Source organism: Paramisgurnus dabryanus, chromosome 16 (assembly GCF_030506205.2).
Source record: "Paramisgurnus dabryanus chromosome 16, PD_genome_1.1, whole genome shotgun sequence".
Taxonomy (NCBI): domain Eukaryota; kingdom Metazoa; phylum Chordata; class Actinopteri; order Cypriniformes; family Cobitidae; genus Paramisgurnus; species Paramisgurnus dabryanus.
Genome location: NC_133352.1, coordinates 17,534,108 through 17,556,566, shown reverse-complemented (window position 1 = coordinate 17,556,566; position 22,459 = coordinate 17,534,108). Strand labels below are relative to the sequence as shown.

The following is a 22,459-nucleotide window of genomic DNA, read 5'->3' as shown; positions in this document are numbered from 1 at the left end:
TTACAATTTTCTATAAAATCATAAAACATAACGTAAAGAACATTCTTTAAGAAATATATACCTTCATAAGCTTAAATATTGACTGAGTAAGATAAAGCTAAAGATTAAAATGAATGTAAATCAATGACTGAAATTAAACTTTAATGTCTGTATTGCACAAGAGTCACAAATAACAGCATATAGGTTTTAAATGGAAATAGATTTTATATAATTTTCATTTCTGTTTCTGAAAATATTAACAAATCTCAAAATAAATATAGAATAAAAAGAAAGGTTTTTGGAAGAAAAAACTGTATTACATAATATATCTGCTTTGATGTATCTGTGTCACACCGGATTGTCTTCTCGTGAATCAAGAATTAAACAGAGTGAGAGTGAGTATGATAATGTTAATGTATGTGTATGCATGGATAAATGAGTCCACAGAGATCCCACAAAGACGGATTGGATTTGAAACAAGCAACTAACAGCAAATTAGTTCCACATCATGACCGCTAATCGTCACTAACAAGAAACTGTGCGTGCTAGGGCGAGACTTTCACTCTGGGGGAAGGGTGTCCTACATCATGAGGTCTAGTGTCCACTTAAAAACAGGTTGCCCGCAGGAACAGATCTGAAGTAACTGCAGTTTAATAAGAGGTTCTCCATGTTTGAGTCATGCGGAGACATTCAGAGGGATTAGAAAGGGACAGCGATAACCCATCATGTCAAAAATTGGCCATGAACGGAATTCATCACTGTATATGAAAAATGACAGCATTGGATATCACTGATGCTAAGTTGTGAGTGATGGACACATTTTACATTGGTAAAAGAGTTACATGCTTCACAGCAAACACAAGTATGAAAAATTAAAGAGAGAAATCGCAGCTACAAATCAAAGAGAATTTGCAACACGAGCAGCTGTGCAAAGCGATGACCCCCACAGCGGGACAGAAGAAGAGAGAGATATGAACACAATGTTGAGATGATATTAATGATATGAGCAAAAATGAAAAGCAGTCCGGTTGGAATGAAGAGCCGAATCAATGGCAGCCATAAAGCGACAACAAAGCATTTATATTCTCTTGTTTGGTGTTTTTTGGCTATTCATGCACGTGTTATGTAGCCTGACCCTGTCCACCTGCCAGTCCCCCGCCTGTGGCCAGAAACTCAGTCTTGCACACATCCAGTACATAGATTGTAAAAGGCAGCCAGTGACTCACCGCGGCGCTCGTCTTTGATGCCTCCATAACAGCTTCAGAAACTCTGGCAGGGCTCACTTGAAAAGCCTATGAACACACACATATACACAGTGCCTTACTGGTCTTGGCCCACTTTGTGACGTCTGAGATTTTGGACGGTTATATCATTGCCAATGTCTTGATTCCAGCCTCGATTCTCTAAGCACCTCGTTGTACAGTCTATACTAGACTGCCTATTCTCCACACTGACAGCATTATGTACTCGAGGATTGGTTGCGTCAGGCAGTCACTGGGGCGCTTGCTTGTTGTATCAGCGACGTTATAAAATTCCAACTCACCCGGCAAGGACAGATGGGGGTCATTAATTAAATACTGAAGAGTTGAAGATGATTTATACATCAAACCCGAGTATCACATCCCAATGGATAGAGGACTGACGGGAGTGTGCGAACTTGGGAGCTTAGTTGGAAAGAGAGTGATAAGAGAAGAGAGATGTAGGGATGGTAGGCAGTTGAGAAAAAAGGAAGAAAGAAAGAAGTAAAATGTAAAAGAAGTGGAAATCGAAAGGAGTGAGGAGTGAGACTGAAATGGCCTCAGGAAATCAGGATTTTTGCGGATCGGGCAAATCAAGACTCATTAAGACTTTAAAGACAGAAACACAGCCATGCAAAAAAAGGATGCAATGAGAAATAGTGTAGAGTTAAAGATGTAAAGACACATGATGAAACTCATCTCTAATATGTAACAAGTGCAGCGTTGCAGTACACATGCACAAAGTACAGGGGAATGCAAACATACAGACAGGAATAAATCAATAGATGAGTGAGAGTAAATGAGAGATTACAAGTGAGAGAGAACTTAGTGTATTATATAGCGGGATTTTGTTATCATCTTTAAGGTGCGCTGAGATATTAAAAATGAATTGGGCCCACTGACTTTGTTTATTTGCATGCACCATCTGCACTGTTTTAGTCTAAAAGGTCACACTATGGACCATTGCTATTCAAGAATTCATATTTTTTCTAATTTTAAGGGAATTGCAGAATACACACTATAAATATGTCGGTAAAAATACAAATTGTTGACCTACAAAGACCAATTGTTGGGATTACTTTTTTCCTGCTGATGAACGATCTAACATACTGCAAAATGATTGGATCAATGTTGTTTGGCTTTTGCTGATGTTCTGGATACTTTAAAACTAATACTGACAGCATCTCCAAACTCATCTTGTCTTTGAAAAATTTAATGTAATCAAAAGCACCTGGTTTCCCTGCTGTTCCCTTTCAGTCGGTCACTACGACGTCACGTCGTGACCGACGAATTGCGAGTTCCCAATTCGTCGATCACGACGTGACGTCTCCTTTCCCTTCCTTCAGGGAACGAGGGTTACATCCGTAACCGAGATGTTTCTATGCGATACATGAGGCAACAGCACGTCGTCTACGTCCATCTTCATGACAGTGAAGCTAGAAGTAAATTCCCGTTTATACGCATACGCAAGGGTACGCATACAGTCCGCAAATTTCATAATTACAATATTTCGATATTCCGTCATCCGATTTTTGTAACCGCACGTAGTTTGTACACATAGGTCGCACATGCACAAACAGGAGAATGTGGCATGTAAACTATGCTTTGCAAGGCTGTGCGTTCAACTGTGCGGGTACGCTCACGTATATGTAATAAAACTAATTATACAAGGAGCCTAAAGAGGGTTGCACACCAGACAAGAAGCGCCGCACCATAAATCTAAAAACAGAACACATTATTTACTAAACATCATATTTGTCCCAAAACGTTAACGACTAACATTGGCTGCTAACGTATATTTTGAATTTTGAAGTAGATGCTATCTGACTAAGCTTGCGCTATTTATTGTGCACTTCCGAGTTGTCCTACACATGACACTGCGCTTCTTGTCCGGTGTGAGACCCCCTTAACACTGTAACTTATGATTTTAAAGCTCACGTAACACACGCTGTTTCTGCATTTCTGATGTTAATCTGAAGTACCTATAGAGCAGTATGACATCCTTTATATCTCCGAAGAGTCTTTAGTTTAATCAGATTTATAAAAGAAAGATTAGCTTTACCGAATCTTTCCGATAACGTACGAAAAAATGAAGAAGGAGGAGTTATACCGCAGGAGGAGCAAGTACGAGTCATGCAACACTATACAACACTTATAACTTATGACTCACTACATGTTCGTGTCATTTATATAATATGCACACGACTATTTCCAACATAAGACAGAAGTCTTACTTACCGCGTGCAACTCGTGACCCGGTTGGGAAAATCCAGCGCATCAAACACACGCAAAACTCCGCTGCTACCCCGGATAATAAACTATATCCATTGTTTCCATAAGGCTGGATTTCTTCTCCTTACATCCAAAAACACACTTCATCTTTCGTGCCATTGTTGACTTTTGAAATTACACAAAGCTGAGTGGCGTGATAAGCTGTTTGCAAGCTCTAGGGTCTCCCGCTGATTGATGGGTGGGCGGGGTTTTCCAGGGGAAGTGCCCATATAAAGAAGTGATACTTATAGAAAACCCCATGAAACGTCAGTTGGACCTGTAATCGAAAAACACTTTTCGAAACTTGTACGAACCCTGGCGAAGTGCATTCAGCACAGAAATACTCTGTAACATGTCCAACTGCTTTTTTGACACTTTGCCTACGTTTAGCATGAGGAAACAACTCTATAACTGTGTTAATAAGTCAGAATGCTTGAAATACCATTGAACCCCCCCTTTAAAATGAACACAACGCTATCCTTATTGTAGTGTGGACGCTAGTATAGTTATCTCTACAGTTAGTTATCGTCTATAGTATGGATGGCACTTTATTCTCTAAATGACATTATTAAAATTTGGTCAAATTAAAAACATTACAGTCTGTGCTAAAAATGCTGCAATTGCAAATCTCATGCTGGCTCTGAGTGCTAGTTTGTGGAGGATGTGCCATCTCCCTTACTGTGATCCCAAAAAAATCCTTCATACCAGCCATGCCAAAAATAAGCTGTTGAAGTGATCTTAATTATCTCATATGCCTCGACCTCAAAGCGCTACGTGTCAAAAAGATTCTGACTGTATCAGATAAAGGATTCACATAAGGGCATCAGATAAGGTATTACCCCAGATACACTACAAGTTAAGAAATGCAAGAAATCTGATGAGTTGCCACTTGATGCTCAAAAAGCAGGCGTTGCATCCATTACACTTCTGGGTCAGAGCACCGACAAACATCAAATTACGGAAAAAGAATTAAATCCTGAGGCGAGAAAGCAGACATCAAAGTGGGTGTGTTTAATTATTTCGAGATCCTTTGCTCTAATGTTTTTAAGCCTGCACAATGCAGAAACGCAGTTATGCTTCTCAAGCGCCGCAGACAACAGGCGGCTAAGTGCGCGTATGTGTCAGCAACCGAAACCTGCTGGGAAATGTCGCTCGCGCAGGATAATGCTCCATACCGGCGCTCTCTAGAGACTCGCAAACCTACTCTAATGAGAAGCCACTGCTGTTTCTTACCAGCCTCCGCTCTGCTAATTAATTAGACAGAGTCATTTAATTCTCTCTACATTAGCCTTGTTTGAAGCTTGTCTGGGGAGTGCTATTAAGCTTTAACACGGTCAACAACACCCCCTTCTTTCCATCAACAAACAACAAATCAATCCCATGACACCGTTTTTGATGCTTTGACCCTCCATCAAACAACCTGGCATGACTTTTCGGTTGAGGTTGTAAAGCCCAGGTGGTTTTTCATAAGAACATCCTTTTCCGGACTCGGCAGTCTCTAATAAGACAGGGGCAGGGTACATCTACATAAGCCTGGAGACTAAAGGCACCACCAGGATATCTTCCTCCTCAGACTAGCCAGTTTGAAGGTTAAAGGAACGGTGGCAGAGGGATTATTTCCTCTCATGAGGAATGATAATCCTTTTTATGGAAATGCGATGAGGTTAAACAATTAAAAAAAAATCTGTGATAATTATACCCACCAAGCACATTAAAGTAAAACATTTTACTCCGTAATTAAAACAAGGCTAAAATTATTGCTCAGTAACATGATAATTACTATTTCTCTAAAAGCCGAGTTTCTCATGGCACACAACTCACTGAACCCCTCAAAGTGATGTCTTGGCTTCACTTGACACTCCACATCAGTCAAGCGGTGCAATGCGATGCTCGTATTTCAAACAATTTAAACTTTGACCCTTTGCCACTGACTTTTCAAAGTGCAGCCAAGAATTAATGAGGGATATGCTGACTTTGAAACAGCAAGTCCTGTTCAATTTCAAGTTCCTTGAAATACTCTCATAAAATATTACAATGGCAGTCAATGGAATGGTACACTTTAAAAAAGACCTATCAGGGTTCCCACACCTTAGTTAACTTCAAATTCAAAGAACTTTCAAGGACTTTCCAGGTCCAAACCCTCAAATTCAAGCACTAAAAGTGGGGACACATTTCAAGTGAGAGCAAGGGTATATCATGTTACCTTTTTAAGATACATTGTTACAGTTCCCGTTAGGGCTGTCACTTTTTTGAAAAAATCATTTTCGATTTTTAATATATAAGTGTTCATTGAATCGATTGTAAAATCGATTTTCCATGTCTAAAAAGACGTTTCCATTTTCAACGCCAAATAACAGACAAATGTAAAGAGAGCGCCTGAAACGCACAAGTCAGCAATATTTCTTATTCATTGTCATTAAGTTTCGTGCAGAATAAAAAACAGCAACAGTAGTGCAACATTCTCTAAAAAAATATGCAGAGTGGACTGCTGCCATAAATGAAAAACATTACTGCGGGCTTCAACCAGCTGCTTTTATGATTTAGGCAATTCAAAAATTATTTTAAATAATGATTCGATCCATTTCAAACAACTGTTCAAAAATGAAACTTTAAATAGACTTACTTGAAGTTGAGAACATGCTGTGTATTTTTTTTTTTTAAACGTAACCGACACTTAGGCGGCACTAGGCAGGCATAATGAAATGCGCAAAAAGGCTAGGGCCATTACAAATTATTGGTCAGGAAAACAAGTCGATCAACATTTTAGGGGTCAAGAGCAGAGCGTTTTTCATTCACTATATGTCCATCTGTTGAGAAGACGCACTCCGACCGCACTGATGTCCCAGGGAAACTCGGGTACTTCGTTGCCAGCTGCGTATTTTGTACTGCCAATCTTCCATCACAAAAGCGGGTCGCTGTCAGCTCGCAAGGGTTGCTCCTTGTCATAACTCATCATCTCCTGTAAGGTCACAATTTCGACGCTGTCTCGTGTTGCACAGGTTTATTGACGTTGTCCTCCATTTTCTTTGCAAAACACTAGACGCAGCGATTGAAAGCGTGAAACTATAGGTGCGTTCTTTTACAAGTTTTGTTACATCTATATTTTTAACTGTTTAATTCTTTTCAAATTAATTGTGTACATATTTGGTTAAAATCGATTGCCTATTTTCGTTTTAGAAACTTTTTTTGGTTGGTCCGATCGATTGTGCAATCGATTTTCGAACGAAAAGTGACAGCCCTAGTTCCCGTTCGAGGGAACTCGCGCTGCGGAGACACTTTGGGGACGCCTCCAGGGGTAAGTGCGTCTGAATGTGTATATCAAATTCAACCAATGGTGCAGCTTAACGACAAAGACAGGGTGATGCAGGAGCCAGGAAGTATATCGCTATCTGAAATATTGCCAAAGACAGCTTTACAGTGACGCAGAAAGTATGGCAAGGGAGACTCAGCGTCTCGTTCCCTTCTTAGGGAACAACAGTTACATACGTAACCCTAGATGTTTTCATGTTTCAAACACAACTATGCAAAAATGCATTTTGGTATGAATCAACATTCGCACACAGAAGCATTTAAAGCGAACAGCTTAGCTTGTGTGCTTAAAGTCTAGAATTTAAAGATATTATCCTACATTACACAGGAAATAATATGGATTTTTTTCCAGAAAACTTCTTGCATAAAATAGATTCAAGCACTTTCACGCATCTGTATTTATGTATGTATATTTTCAAAAACTTCCCAGGGCCTTGAATTATTTTCCCCCAGATTCACAAACTTTCAAGGATTTCAAGGACCCGTGGAACCCTGTAATATGTACCATTTACATAAGTGAATGAATAAGTGGTACCAATATGTACCCTTGATGTTCTAAGAAGCTGTTTACACCAGGTATTAAGATGTGTTTTGGTCGATCGGATCATAAGTGGATGGATGACGCTAAATACGGATGTAAACGGTTGCGAAACGTATTGAGCTTGTCCATTTTCGACCACATTCAGAGGTCGTCATAAAAGGCAACTGAGAGTAGACATGCATGTGATCAAAGTGTTTTTTAAGCAGCCACAAAAGATTGCCTACTCTCAGCCTATTGATCTAATGTGTGATGTACTGACCACAATATTTTTCCATCAGTCCTGACTTCTAGAGCAAACCCACATTGTTCAATGCAATATTTAGGCTTTTTTGATTAAACTTGAGCGGTTGCTCTCCGCCTCTTTCATTTATGTTACGGATTAAAATACCACTTGTAAACGTAAATGTTTCTCTTTTGTCCATTTATGATTGAATCGACCACAATTCATCTTAATACCAGGTATAAACAGCCTCTAATATGCACTCTTTAGATACAAAGATTGAAAGGGTACCACCCTAGAGAAAAACCTTTTTTGGAAATGTAATGATGTCTTAGAGTACAGATCTTGAATACCTTGATTTTTTTTTTTTTAAATATTTATTGTACTGTTTCACGTGTAAAATTTGGCAAGCTTTTCCTTCAATAACAGCTTTATTTTTTGCAATATATATCAAAACAACCACAGGAATGGTTTCTACTCTAAGTTCAAATGCATGTTTTCATGGTTTACTGTGTACACACCCCACTTCCTGCTACCTAGCAAGCTCGTGAAATAACTCTTTCAAGACAACATCTGCAACTCCTTTCTTGTGCATTGTTCAGTTGTCAGGATTTGAGGGAACAGACTTTAGTTTCTTCCAGCAGACATCAGGTTAGTTGATCATATTTATTCTGACACAAACAAAAGCAAAATGTGAGGGATAAAATTAAATTCCATTCAACATGCTAAGGCATCTTAAAGGTATATTTCACTCATATAAATTGTATTGTTATGATAAACAGGAAGATATTTTGAGAAATGTTTGTTTTCCAAACCAACCAGAGGCCCCATTGGCTTCTATAGTATTCGTTTTTCCTACTATGGAAGTCCATTGGGCCTCTGATCGGTTTGGTTACAAACATTTCCCAAAATATCTCCCTTCATCTTGATCAGAACAAAGACATTTTTACAGGTTCAAAACAACATGAGAGTGCGTAAATAATGACAGCATTTTCATTTTTGGGAGAACAACCCCCTTTAAGAATATTACAATTATCCCACACTTTACTCACCCTCATGCCATCCCAGATGTATAGAACTTTTTCCCTAGCTTTGTAATACCATTCTGAAGTGAAACAATATGTTTGTGAGAACCAAATAGATTCAACCCGTTTTTTTCCGCTGCTGGATATTTGTGGATATATATGACAGCATGGTACACAGCACTTTAACACATCGAACACACTATAATTACTATTCCTCAAAGCCTTGTTTTGTTTGTATCTATGCCATCTACCTGACTAATGTCCACAGAGAGATGCTGTACACGTAAAATTTTGTATCGTATCACCGTTGTGTCGACACAGATTTGCCGTTTTTGGAACCTGAAACTGCTATTTTTTGAAACAGGGTCGCAGAGTGAATACATCTTAACATGAAACCCGGTTTTGTTTGTACAGCCAATCAGATTATTTTGTGATACAATGATGTCATAACCCCATGTCTTGACCCTAGTCAGATACAGCTACAGGTGTGTCACGTAACAGCAGCAACAACAACAATGACATAGTACATGCTTGTGTTCATGCTGCAGAAGGTAGTGAGCCTATTAGCTTTACTAAGGCAACATCATCCCCCCTTTGCTACTATGGTAAGCAACAAATGATTACGAACAACAAAACATTCCACCAAATCGATGCCATTTCTGTTCCCATAACTAACTTTAAAATAAATGTTATCATTAAGCAACGTTTCCTGCATGTTAATCTAACACCTAATTTAAACTATGTCATTTAAAACATAAATTAAAACTACATAAAACACAGCATCACCTATCCATCTCTGCATTTTTGTGTGGGTCCATATCCCATATTTGCTTTAAATATTTTTTTCCATTGAAAAAGCCATATTATTTTAGATAAAATGCACATTTTAATTATGTCCCCAGGATTTTACTCACCCTCTGAAAATCTAGGAATATTCCACAAGTCACATTTTTCAAGATTAAGTGACAACATCTGGATCAAAAGTCACTTTTCTCATTTTCTTTTCTGTATATTTTATGATATTTGATGCTATGACTGTAAATATCAGTGCTAACGTTCAATCCTGTTACCTGTATAATTTATTTGATGTTATCGGTTTATCTTAAAATAAAACATTTGGCAAATCACTAGAATTGTATCAATGTCTTCATGCTATTAGCACATATTCAATGCAACTATATTACTTGTGTTTTCTAAATCTATGCCCAAAACTTAGTCATGTTACTTTCAGTCCTGTAACCAAAATGTCCATCTATTAAGAAACCACATTAAAAAAAATAAACTAGTAACCTGAGATTGACCAATACTCATTATAAAAACTAAATTGTGTATGTTATTAGATTTAGGGTTGGTTTCCTGGACAAGGATTAGACTAGTCCTAGACTAAAATAAATGTAAAAGCTGTCCAAACTCATAACAACTTGCACTGACATTTCTTAAAATACATCAGTGCCCTTTATTTTGCCTCACAATGCACATAAGTAATGATTTAAGTAAGGCATGTTTGTTTTAACTAGTTTTATATCCTAATTAAATTGAGGCCTAGTCCTGCCTTAAGCTAATTCCTGTCCGGGAAACCACCTCATAGTGTAAAAAACTTTGATTTTGATGAGTTACAACATGCCAATTGCACCGATTTGGGGGAATCTCCCTTATACGCATATATATATATATATTAGGGCCGGGACTTTAACGCGTTAATTAAGATTAATTAATTACACAAAAATTAACGCGTTAGACATTTTAACGCATTTTAATCGCACTTATTTTTGCACCGCGGAACGTTTCTCACTGGACGAGTTGCGCCAGACCGATTATACTGGAGCACCAACTAGCGTTCAGACAACAACAACAAACCGCAGTGAACATGAACGAAGGAGCTGATGAGACCGCTTTGGTTGGCCCCGTGGATGGGAAATTTAGTTATAAAAAACGAACGGGTGGAAGTGTCGATAAGAGCATGGTTATATGCAAGATATGCCACAAGGAATTCGCATATCACCGCAGCACATCGAGCCTTAAGTATCACCTAAGTGCCAAACATATAGCAGCTAGCGTGGACGTAAGCCCGACTCCGAGTAGTTCGAGGACCCACACCCAACCCACACTCCACCAGATGACTGGTTTAAGGACCAGGGTAACTAAGTCCACGTCTGAAAAAATAACAAACGGCCTGGCTCACTGGATTGCACTCGACTGTAGACCACTTGGAGTGGTTGAAGATAAAGGCTTGCAAAAAGTACTACAGATTGCGTCGTCTGACACAACATACGAGCTGCCATGCAGAAAGACAGTGACAAAAAGAGTCCAGCACCTTTATGACACTGAAAAGGCAGATAAAGAGAATTTATTGGAGAAAGCCGAGTGTGTTGCCCTGACTGGGGATCATTGGACCTCGGTAAGCAATTCAAATTACCTCGGTGTGACGGCACACTTTATTGACGTCAAGTGGCGTCTTCACTCATTTGCCTTAACTATTCAGAAAACCACCGCTAGGCACTTTGCTGAAAACGTGGCAGAAGATTTTGAGTCTGTGGCAGAGGCATGGGAAATCACACAAAAAGTCACCACAATCGGAACAGACAGTGCCCGAACGATGATGGCTGCAATGAGACGGCTCACATTCCAACACATGCCGTGTGTTGCTCACGTGTTGCAGAGGACCATCACAGTTTGCCTTGCTGACAGCGGGTTCACAGCCACATTGGCAAAATGTCGTAAAATAGTGGGGCATTTTAAACACAGCCCCTCAAACACAGAGGAACTGCACAAGGAGCAAACACAACTAGAACAAGACGAAGAGCCACTGATACAGGATGTTTCCACAAGGTGGAATTCAAAACTGTTTATGATCTCTCGTCTGCTGCGGAATCAAGAGGCTGTGAAGCTTACTCTAGCCAAACAGAAGCACAAGCTCACCATGTTAACAACAGCAGAGTGGGACAGACTGCAGAGGCTCGAGACCCTCCTTAAACCATGCAGGTAAACACCCAACCACTGTTTTTAAATTTATTGTACTGAATATCAATATCACTATGACAAAAAAAATCAATATCACTATGACTATACTGCCCTACAAAGGCAAAAGACCTTAACTCACTAGAGTGTGAAAAATGACTTTAAAGTTTAGACTTAGTGAGTTTCAATTGTCAGTTAATTTCTTCTTTATTTTAATTTTCTCTAAAAAAACATCACATTGACTCAAGATACTAATGCAAATAATAAAGGAAGTCTTGAATGTCTCAAAAATATCAATAAGTAATTTTTGACCAAAAACGAAGTTACTGCCTTTTGCCTTTGTAGGGCAGTATAGTATAAAGTTGCTACTGTTAGTAATCTACTATTAATTGGCACAATAATTAATCACTTTCCTAAACTATCCTCTGCAGATATGTGACTGAGCTCCTTGGGGGGGAGACTTATGTCTCGTGCTCTGTTGTGTTACCTGCTCTCCGCCACCTGACCCACATCATGGAGGTCTCAGATGATGACCCAGCCTATGTGGTGAGGTTCAAGGGTGACTTTAAAAAGGACCTGTCTCAACGCCAAGATACCCTCAATCTTGGATGGCTCAGGGTGGCTACAGCACTCGACCCCCGCTTTAAGGTATCATGTGTAATGGTCTTCTTTGTTTTTACTCTTTCTTTTTGACCCCCTTTCCCCTGCTCCCCCTCTTCCCCCCCCCCTCTTTCTATGGGAACCATGTATGAAAATTAGTTTCACCCATGTTTTACTCTGTAAATCTGTGATGTGACAATAAACCTGATTCTGATTCTAAGGACCTAAAGTGTCTACCAAGAGGAGAGCGAGAAGGGGTGTGGACCAGCATTGAGGCACTGCTGCGAATAGAACCAAACAGAGCCACTCCAGAACCCACAGAGGAGCCAGCAAGGAAGAGGAGCCTCCTACTGTTTAATTCAGACTCTGAATCAGAGGATGAAGAGAGGCACAACGTGGCTCTGGCTCGCTACAGGGCAGAGCCCACCATCAGTGAGACAGACTGCCCTCTGCAGTGGTGGTCCACTCATGAGGGAGCACATCCACAGCTTTCTGCCCTGGCTCGCAAGTATCTGGGCAGCCCTGCCACTTCTGTCCCTTGCGAGAGACTTTTCTCACAGGCAGGCAACATTGTTCAAAAAAAAAGGGCAGCCTTGAGCTCTGAAAATGTGAACAGGCTAGTGTGTCTCAGCAATTGGCTAAAAGAGAAGGAGAAGTAGTAGTCATAGATGTATCCTGAGGCCAATGGGGTTGTTGTTACTGAAATGTTGATTAAACAGTGGCCTAAGCAAATGAGAGATTTATTTTTCATCAGGATATTGGAAGAATAGGGACTGAGGTCAATCACTGGCACTTTATTATTTTATTTTAAATGGTACACTTTATGTTGAACTATGTATTATGTTGTTGGTGCAACTGGCACTTTATTATTTTATTTTAAATGGTACACTTTATGTTGAACTATGTATTATGTTGTTGGTGCAACTGGCACTTTATGTTGAACTCTTTATTGGTTTGGCCAAGTTTATTGAGAGTTGGACTGAAATTAACTTTATTTTTTAACCAGCTGTTGGTAAATCAACAAAGTCTGTTATGGCCTCTGAAGCAACAGAGAGATGTTTTCTAATAGTCAGGGGTTCCAATGTTCTGACTGAATTTACTTGAAAGTTTTGTGTTTTACTTAAAAAAACATAGTTTACAAAAGGTCTACCTACCTATAGGCTGCCTGAATTTTTGAAATGTTCTACATTTCTTTCTAAATGTGTTATTGCTACACTTAATGGCAAAAATTGCACTAGTCTGTTTGACTTGGTTGAACAAAAATAAACAATATTTTGTTGCTTAAGCTTATGTATTCAGTCATTATTCAATGGTATACAAAAACTCCATGTGAAAAAAATAACTTCTCACTGTTCTCAGGTCAAATTTTAATATGCAATTAAAATGCGATTAATTTCGATTAATTAATTACAAAGCCTCTAATTAATTAGATTAATTTTTTTAATCGAGTCCCGGCCCTAATATATATATATATATATATATATATATATATATATATATATATATATATATATATATATATATATATATATATATATATATACACACATATACATATATATGCATATAAGGGAGCAGCATATATGTACAGCGTCACATACGAGTCTGGCATGTAAACTGCATAGATTCGAGTCAGTTTTAGTGGTTTTGTATGCAGATACTTCTTGAGACTACACCATGTTTACGGAAGTTTTTTAGAACAAGGAAAAAAAGATCGGATAGGGAAAGCTCTGGCATCGTGTGGATGTGGTCCAAGTCTTTTGCCCCGCTACACTTGCTACAATGACACTGTTTCAATTCAAAGGTTATCTTGTTTAATTTACTCTGATGACAGTCAACAGACCTTATGGTAATTAAAAAGATAGCTAAGATTAAATAGAGTAAAACATTGAGACTTGGTTATACAGTGTTGTCCTTGGCAAGCAAGATTACATCCTTTTTTAATTCCTTTTCCTTGTGTGAAAAAGTCTGACAGCTGAGACTGTCAGACAGAGAGGCAAACAGCTTTCATAGTTAGGACCATTATCTCCTCTTACTGTGTGCCTGGGAGGCTGATATTGGCATCTGCTCGAGAGATGAACATTGAGGTCACTGCTAATGGCTGTTGTGGAGCAGGAGCGAGGGTCATGTAAGGGAAGGTCACAGCATAAAAGAGATGCAAAGCTGATGAAACTGCACGAAAACGGCAGAGACGGATACACAAAAAGGCAAAGCCGTTGAGAGCATTCAAGAGTCTCGATGCAAAAAATGAGCATGAGATTTATTCATACGGCAAACTCTTGAGGAACTTTTGCTCTTTTAGAAAGATCTCCTCTGTTTGACTTTGAACGGCGCCTTAACCCAACCCTCCACTTTGTCTGTAATAATAAGCTAAAGATGGACTTTGAGTCTGACATTTGTTCTTGACAGACAGCGTAACAAACGGTTTACTCAGAAAATTCATTTGTGGAAACAAGCCTTGGCTCATCTGCCAGTGAGTTAAGTGATATCAATTTGGACAAGCATGGGAAAGCTATAGTGGCTCACGTGACATTCTGACAAATGGCTTTACATTATGTGTAAAACAATTAACCACTGTGGGGTTTACTGAGATTCAAATGACATGGTGATTCACTTTCCTTGGAACGGCATTTCTAGTGATGAATCAAGATGCCTTGATGTTGAGGACAGCAGATTGTGAGCGTCCAGGGCTGTAGTTTTTGAAAGCGTACACAGCTGCATGACTTAAATCATCGCATTTAACAAGCGGTGCCATGAATTCAAGGTGAGGAAGGGTGGGGACTTGTGTAGGTGGATAGAACGACAGCCCTGTTGCTTATTCAACTTCATAAATTATTGCAGCTGTGTGCAGACTTGACTAAAAACGACAAATCTACAGCTGATGTTATTATATGGTTTATTGTTTTGGTGTCCAGCTCATGCCCTGGAGATGTTTTGGATGCCATAAATTTGACTCTGCAAACCATCAATCAAAATGAATAATTGAGAACGTGTTTTTTAAGTCCTCATTGGATTAACCCTGAAAGCTCACATCTGTAGTTTTCTCATATCTTGTCAGAGATCAACATGCTACAATGTTTATCTCAATTTGTGGAAAAGGTTTTGACTGCTTCCCAAATGAGAAAAATTTATGTTTTCTGATATATGGTTGAGTGGGGAAAGATGTGACATTGGGTATTTTGTGTTCCCACCTTATTCTAATCATTCATGCGTTAATCAACGTTTGACTTCATGTGGTGCCGCACGAACCGACAAAATGATTATCAAATTAGCTCAAAAGCGATTCAAGAAATCACGGAGGAGTCTGCTTTTGAATCTTTCTCATGGTTGATGTCATCTGCCTGTCAGTCTGTGCTGCGTTGCATAAAATCGAACACATCTAATGATTTAAAGGGGCAATGAACCTGCCGATTTTATTGTTTGATACTGTTGTCTACTTATGATGTTTGCATGGTTTTTACATTAAAAAACATCAAAAGCAATAAGTAATAGGCTATTTTGGAATATGGTTCTGATGCTGTCATGATGAGAAATGGTTAGTTTGTAGGGGCGGGCCGCATTTAAGAACTGGACGTAAACGCCCACTACTATGATTGGATAGCTTCATTTCCCATCATTACATGTGAGGAATTGTTTTAAAAACCTTAATGTGTAGAAATAGCAGCCGAACACATATATGTTTGAGACACAAAAGATTTTGATACACATAAATGACAATGCATATAGAAGTAGAAACAAACTTTAAACTCGACGTGACAAAATTACCGTATACAACACAGTAAGCGGACATCAGAATCTAAATCTAAGTCCTTCCTTGGTGCCAAAAACTGTTACATTTCAGTAACAAGGACGTTTTAAATCCTGAAACTTCCAGGATGCTCATTTAAGTCTGATGATCTCTTATATATCAAATTATCAAGTTAAAATTGATTTTTTGATTCACCGCTCCTTTAAAGCTGCAATCTGTAATTTTTAGCTCTCTATCGCCATCTCTGAGACATTAAACTGATACTAGCCATAAAACCTGACCAACTGACTTTATCTGCAACATCTTAAAGGGGTCATATGACATTGCTACATTATTTTGTGTATTAGGTGTAATGCAATGTGTTTACGCGGTTTAAGGTTAAAATACACATTCTTTTCAACATACCGTGCATTGTTGTTGCTTTTCTATGCCCCGCCTTTTTTGAAACGTGCCGATTTTTACAAAGTTCATCGTTCTGAAAAGTGCGGTTATCATATTTGGAATACTGTATCAGCTCCCAAAGCACAGCTTTTTCACGACATGGCGCCGGCAGCAACAATACAACAGCGAGAATAAAAGTTAAGGCTACTTTCTATTCCGGAGATACATTTGGGTGGTGTTATGCATATCTTCCCACAAAGTAATGTAGATATGTAAAAGTGTGTTTAAATAGGCGTTTTAGAAGGATGAGCCTTCACTTTTAGAATAAAATATCCCTTTGGGTTTGAGATTTTAATCTTTGCAACTTTATAGATCTTCTATATTCACAAACAGCTTTTAAGACTCCAAAGAGAAAGAAAACATGAAATTGCATCATATGACCCCTTTAAATTATAAATCAATATTATAAGCTTTCCATCACTTTCCATCACATTTTCCTTGACTATTGGACACATCTTTCCCACTCACCCCTATCAGTCATACATATTCACACTTTGAACGAGATCTCAGATCTTTTTTTTAAGTGTGAAGCTTAGTCAGCCACAGCAGTACAATTATCCTGTCCAGGCAAGTTTGAACTTTCCCATTAAAATTTCCCTCTATAATTGTATCACTCCTTTGAACAACTAATTGAACTATTTCAATCATCTTTTGCTGATCCTTTACACAAATCATGAATAAATCCTGCAGAGTAGGACCTGCTGAGGGGAAAGCCTCAAAAACAAATGTAACCTTCTTATGTGGGTGAATCCTAAATCCATAGATTAGCAATATCCCTGAATAATTAAATATAAAACAAGAGACAGTAGGATTTCCCTCTTTAGGCAGAGCACGTGGGCAGGCATGTGCATGAAGCTGCCATTTAAAACCTTGTATTGTGGATGCAGAGTGAGTCACACTGTCGTCCTGCATCCTGTCGCCTCACTCTACACATTGTCCATATCACTGTCTCACTGTCCTATGACCGTTGAGAAAGAACGAAGAAACATAGCCAACCGCTAATCACAGCCATTTTAAATTTAATCAAACTGAACAGTGCCATTAGTACATTGCTTGCTGTTCATCTTCCTCTAAAACTTTCAGAAATTTATTTGTTTAACATAAAGAGAATATTCAGTGTATAGCCAGACGAAAAAAAACTATAATATAACAAATAAATAAAAAAACGGAAATAAAAAACGGGTATTTTATCGAATTTAACGTCGGTTGATGTAAGTATTTTCTCTTTAATATGATGCCGAGTCAATTAAGAGAAAACGCTTCTCTGCCAATGACGAATATTTCCGGCAATCTTTAATACCACTATATCCACCAGGTGGTGCTCTTCCGCAACTTATAAAACCCTGAAGTATCGCCCAAGGGCAAACAGCTGTATGTATGTGTACGTTTTGAGGATCTCTCTGAATCTGTTCTCTAAAAGTCCTTCACAAAAATCTAATCACTAATCTCAGTTTTTTGCTCAAAATGTGGTATTTTTTAAGAAACCTACCCATTTTTGAGAGGTGATAAAAAGAGAACAAATGAAGGTAGGATGAAACTATTTTTTTAAGCAAAGGGTTGGTTCTTTCATTTGATATATTGTATGTTTATATATTTAAAGAAGAACATTTTCTGGAAGGCATTCAACTTTTGTGAAAACCATGAAAAATGCTGGAACTGGCTGGCAACTTTTTTAACTCTTTACCCGCCATTAAACAAGTTATCTCATCAATTAAGAGAAAACATTTGCATAAAAAAGTGTCTGTGAAGATTTTTTATGTTAATCTGCAATACCTCAATTACCCAATTTATGAACAAACTAAAGCCAAAACGTTATTTACTAATATTAAACTCTATGTATGTTTTGAAAATTATTCTGAATCTGATCTCTAACAAAAATGTAATTATTTCATCTTTTGCTAAAAAAATATTTTTAAAGAAAAATACCCATATTTATAAGCAGAGAATAAGCAGTTAGTATAAGAGTTTATAAGTACAGAAAAAATATAGATAGGATGAAATTTTCCCCCCATTTTGTTTGTTTGTCTATTGTTTGTTTGAAAGCAGAGGGTCTGTTCTTTAATTTGATATATTTGTATGTCTATATTTTTATTTGTATGTCTATATATTTTTAGAAGAAAATTTCCCTGGAAGGCATTTCGTGAAATAATAAAATGCTGGCGGGCAACTTTTCAAAAAATGTCTGGTGGTGAATGAGTTAAAAAAAGCTGGAGGGGAAAAAGTGAATAAATATACTGCAAAAAACAACAACAAAAAAAGAATTTCTTACTTAGTATTTTTGTCTTGTTTTAAGTACAAATACTTCAAAATTCTTTAATCAAAATGCATTTTGTTGATGAGCAAAATGACCTAAGAAAATAAGTCTAGTTTTTAGAAAAAAACAAAAACAAATCTAATTTAAGTGAATTTGTACATAAAACAAGCAAAAAAATCAGCCAATGGGGTAAGCAAAATATCTTGAACCTTTCTTAAACACTTAATTTAAGAAGAAGTCAAGAAAAATGTGCTAACCCCATTGGCAGATTTTTTGCTTTCTGAGAATAAAGTACAACACAAATACTGCAAAATCTTGATTCGTCACAGCAAGATTTTACAATGCAGCCACCTTCAACATACTAAATCTCCACATCTCACCATAAACCTGAGCTGGACTAAAGGTGACATTGAATTCAGTCGGCCACTGCTGTACTAGAGAGTCTATAGAATACAGAAGGACTTCACACAAAAATAACTTCTCTGAAGTGTAAACATGTTTTCAAAGGCGGATGAAAAGGAGCGTTGACGCCATGAGTGACAAGTGCTGCTTTCTTTAAGGGTTCACAGCAAAGCCACGGCCTACTTTTAAACCGCTGGAGATTTCGATGGGCATTTCAGATCCGCAACAGGGGCGGGTGTAGTCTCACAGGAGCAACAGAGGGTGAAACTGCCGTAGCTCTGCTCACAACAGTTTGCAGCGTCTAATTGGGTACATAAGAGTGAAAATGTCTTTTCATGGGCATTTGAAAGGCTCTGGATGATACTCTGCATGCAGCACTATGTGATATATTCTGTCAGAACAGAGGAAGAATGCAAATGAGGAAGAAGTGCTATAAAATAGGACTGATCCAGAGTCTCCACAACCATCCTGATCTCAAGTATAACCAAACCAAAAAATATGAGGAATGATTAAGGATGGGAGTCACTGAGAACTGCAGCCAGAAACTCGCCATGTGAAATCTCAATGACCTGCATCACACTATCAATGAAGCGCCAACACTGACTGAGCCATAAGGTATAAACTCAAATCTCTTAATGGATTCTGTCAACAAACCTGTATTTTTTAATGGGATGGGATAAGGTGGAGTTTTAGCAAAAGTATTTGATGAACGTATAATACGTGCCAAGACCAATTAATATCACTATCTCATTTTTGACAAAGGCTTTTGTATCTGAGCTTCTCAAATGTCAATATAAATTTAACATGCAAATGGCATTTTTTTACACTTTGACTACATGGTGAAGGAGGAACACAACATGATTTAAATGCTTATATTATAATAAATGTAGTTTGACTAAATAGCAATCATGGGATTAATAGAGTTGCAGGGTATTGTGATTGTAACTTTTAAAAAGGAAGTTAGCAGCAACATCTTAAATATAAGAATTCCCAGATTTTCAGGACTTGATCAATAACTATCCTAGCATTTTCATTAACGGTAAAGCTGCTTGGTCAGACTGTGAATGTGGGTATGAATGCATTTTATAGTGCACTGCACACTGTCTGGGGACTGGTGCAGATGGTAGCTTAAAACAATCAAATAACAGATGAGAGAGTAAGGGATCCAGGTATTGAATCTTTGGAATAACACTAAGCATAATTCATCATCATAGAGTCAAAAGTTTTAAGATGCAATGCTGTCTTTTACATAAAAGCAGTACCAAATTCACAAGCATATGACCCTGGACCACAAAACTAGTCATAAGAGATTTATTCATCATCTGAAAGCTGAATGAATAAGCTTCCCATTGATGTATGATTTGTAAGGACAATATTTGGCCGAGATACAAATATTTGAAAATCTAGAGGGTGAAAAAAGAAAATCAAATTTAAAGGTTATCTATTATGCCCATTTTTACAAGATGTAATAAAAGTCTCAGGTGTGCCTAGAATGTGTCTGTGAAGTTTTTGTACCCCATAGATCATTTATAGTATGTCCAAAATGCGCTTATTATTTGTGCAGGAGCACAAAAGTGCTGTTTTTCTTTCTGTACCTTTCACTGTAAATGAGCTACTGCTCCTCACTCTCTTACCAACAGACAGTGAGTGCTTTTGGTTAATAACAGATCTGATTCCTGTGAATAGAGTCTAATACAATAGTAGGGGTGACCCCGAATAGTCAAAGATTCAATGCATCGATAAGAGAAGCTTGATTCGACTACCAATCTCACAGTGTTATGAAATGAGGATCATTCAATTTTGGCCGTTATCTGATATCACATATAACAGCTTTCTCACAATATATTCATATACAACATATGATAATGCTGCAAATAATATGTGATGTAGCAGCTTTTAATAAATATTTTTAAAATGAGTTAATAAATCCAACAACCCCTGTGACCGGGCTACACGTCCATAAGAGGTCTCTATGTTAATAAATCATTGCCTCTTTGTTTCTACATTTAAAAGACAAAGCTGGCAATTCTGGCTATACTTTTGTTCTTTTAATAATTTCTTTATTTTATTTTATTTATAAATCACTCTGGGTTATCTGATTTAACTATTTGGCTTGTGTTTTGTTTCCGTGCACTTCAGGCATATTGCACATATTTGTTCTGAACCTTGTTACTTCTGACCTTATTTTATTATTATTTTAATTTATTATAAACGTAAATTCTGATCTGAAAATATCTGCACCGAACCTATATCATGTTTGACACGACTTCTTGTGATTTAATATTATGGTCTATGTTCACTTTCAAATGATTGCAAAGAGATTCCTGAAATAAATAATATCATCAGGTCTTTCTGTATCTAAAGTGAATACAGAGATGATCAAAGTCAAAGTAGGCAAGCAGGTATTTCTGTGCTAAATAATAACGCATAGTGTCTATAAAATAATTAATTTCAGTGTTTTGATTGTTATAAATGAACGTTTAATGAATTATATATATAAAGCTTAGTTTTTATCATTTACAGTCACAATCACAAATTATTTGTCATTGAAAACACTGAATTGTAGCCAGGGTTTCCAAAGCAGGATCACCTTTTTTATTTTTTTAGGTTTAGTTATCAAAATGTTTTTTTTTGTGTGATGTTCTGTAGATCATGGCTTTAAAATGTTATGAGGAATAATTAAACAAATGTTGCCATACATTTAACCTTAAAACTATATATAAATGCATCGTCAGTTTTGTCTTCGTTCATCACTTGAAATACAGTTTTGGTCACTTTATCAGAAAGTTGTTTATGTGTGCTGCTTGTGAAAGAAAATAAAAGTTACCAATTTGTACCTGGTCTGGCCCCCTCCCATCCCATGCACACAAACATAGATGATTCGACTATCGGTCGACTATGGAAAGATTCGACAATTCTGATTTGAATATGTAAATCCTTAGTCGAGGACACCCCAAGACAATAGTTTCTAACATACTAACAAACACATTTAAAAAGGCTTTTGGGTAAAATTATCCAGTCAGTCTGTGGGTGGGGCTTTATCAGTGTGACATCACATTAACATGAGAATCAATACAGCAATTTTAATGAGACTGCTTTGATTTAATGGGTATTAAAAATATTTTTTTCATTGTAGGGTTGTTGTGTTCACAAACAGCCAACACACATTTATGTTCAAACAACTTATAAAATTGGATTTTGCATAATAGGTGCCCTTTAAAGTTATCTAAATTAGTATTGTGCAACACACATTACATGGAACATGATATTTACTTACAGTAATATCCTACTGATTTTTTGCATTAAAAAAATCTATAATTTTGACCCATCCAATTTATTGTACAAATATATCCGTGCTACTTATGTTTTTATGGTCTAGGGTCACATTTAGACTTAATTATTTACCAAGAGATCCAGGAACTACACACAGATTACACACAGAATATATTTTACATATAGATTTCTTTCTCAAA

General features: G+C 37.5%; 2 protein-coding genes across 7 annotated transcripts in view; one reads left to right on the top strand and one right to left on the bottom strand.

Annotated features, from left to right (window-relative positions):
* mid2 (midline 2) overlaps window positions 1-22,459 on the bottom strand; it is a 155,072-nt gene that overhangs the window by 33,980 nt on the left and 98,633 nt on the right. For 4 of the 6 annotated variants that reach the window (XM_065266467.2, XM_065266468.2, XM_065266466.2 and 1 more), the window contains exon 3: window positions 1,206-1,271. The exons of the other annotated variants lie outside the window; for them this stretch is intronic. In XM_065266467.2, the coding sequence (XP_065122539.1) occupies window positions 1,206-1,271 (66 nt within the window). The remainder of the gene's footprint in view (window positions 1-1,205; window positions 1,272-22,459) is intronic. 6 annotated transcript variants of the gene reach the window in all.
* LOC135748286 (E3 SUMO-protein ligase ZBED1-like) lies at window positions 10,325-13,606 on the top strand. The gene is made up of 3 exons (XM_065266460.2): window positions 10,325-11,565; window positions 11,973-12,189; window positions 12,363-13,606. The coding sequence occupies exons 1-3, from the start codon at window positions 10,451-10,453 to the stop codon at window positions 12,798-12,800; spliced, it is 1,770 nt and encodes a 589-aa protein (XP_065122532.1). The 5' UTR covers window positions 10,325-10,450; the 3' UTR covers window positions 12,801-13,606.